Consider the following 1131-nt stretch of genomic DNA (forward strand, 5'->3'; position numbering starts at 1 on the left):
AAAAAAAAGTTGTCATTTGTTGATCATACTATAGTATATATAGTTAAAGCTTAGTAAGCTATAATTAGGCCTACGTTGTCCTGGATATTAAGTAGATTCCTGATAAAAGATCATGAGAAATTTGTTGGCGTTACAAAATTAAACCATCATTGTCTTATACCATAGGCCTGGAGTGTTTATGATTCGTTTATATTGTCACATCAATAGACGTACTTTTGTTGATTTAGGTTGTGAGTCAGCGGATCATGGTTGCACCGTTCTGGGCGAATGTTGATCTGGAGAATCGGGGCTATGTATACTACAGACAGGAGACGGACGAAGAACTACTACAACGATTCAACGAAGAAATCCACGAATATTTCGTTGATTATATGGATTTTAAAGCAAAGTTCTTAATCATTGCAACGTGGCTAGACGTTGGGTTTTATGGTGAAAAGGGCAACAATAACCCGGTATTGTGCTATATATGTTTCAAGTGAAATCAATTGGATTTATGATATAAATCACAACAAACAATACAAAAAAAAAACACTTTCTATATAAAAATAATACACTTATCTATATGCTTATTCATTTTCGAAAGTTACGAAGTAGAATAAAACGTATATATTATAAGCATACACAATTTTACCTGATAATAATTATTGCAGTAGTCTACCTAGGAGATAATCGTCATAACCTGTACTAAAACGATACCACACAGGCCTAACTCAAATTTTTTTTAATACATTTTAATTTCAGCGAAACACGTTTCAATTAGTAGTCGGTACAGACGAGTTCGAAACTTTCTCCATGTTTAATTACCAGCGAATCGATTGGACTGCAGGAACTGAAAGTGAAGGAAGTCCGGATACGGGTAAAGGAGGAACCGCAGCACAGGTAAATCAACCCGTCTGACCGATATTATGTGGGTTTTTATAGTATAGCATTTATTACAGCAATACAGTTCGTCAATCAAAAGCCTCCTTCCTTTTTATTTTTAATATTTCATAAGTCTCTGCATGGCATAGGATTGGACAGGAGCTTTAAATCTGACAATGTACGAAAATCAAAATGTAATAATATACTGTAATCGAAGATAGCGCCACCAAGTTTTTACAACGTTGCACAACTTTTTAAATAGTTTTGATT

At 34.1% G+C, this 1131-nt stretch overlaps 1 protein-coding gene across 1 annotated transcript; it reads left to right on the forward strand.

Annotated features, from left to right (window-relative positions):
- Nucleotides 1-233: 233 nt before the first annotated feature.
- On the forward strand, nucleotides 234-912 carry LOC117109676 (sushi, nidogen and EGF-like domain-containing protein 1). Its single transcript, XM_033252058.1, has 2 exons — nucleotides 234-452; nucleotides 742-912. The coding sequence occupies exons 1-2, from the start codon at nucleotides 246-248 to the stop codon at nucleotides 895-897; spliced, it is 363 nt and encodes a 120-aa protein (XP_033107949.1). The 5' UTR covers nucleotides 234-245; the 3' UTR covers nucleotides 898-912.
- Nucleotides 913-1131: the final 219 nt, after the last annotated feature.

This window comes from Anneissia japonica, unplaced genomic scaffold, assembly GCF_011630105.1.
Source record: "Anneissia japonica isolate Jap-2015-1 unplaced genomic scaffold, ASM1163010v1 scaffold285835_len1131_cov283_single, whole genome shotgun sequence".
Lineage (NCBI taxonomy): Eukaryota > Metazoa > Echinodermata > Crinoidea > Comatulida > Comatulidae > Anneissia > Anneissia japonica.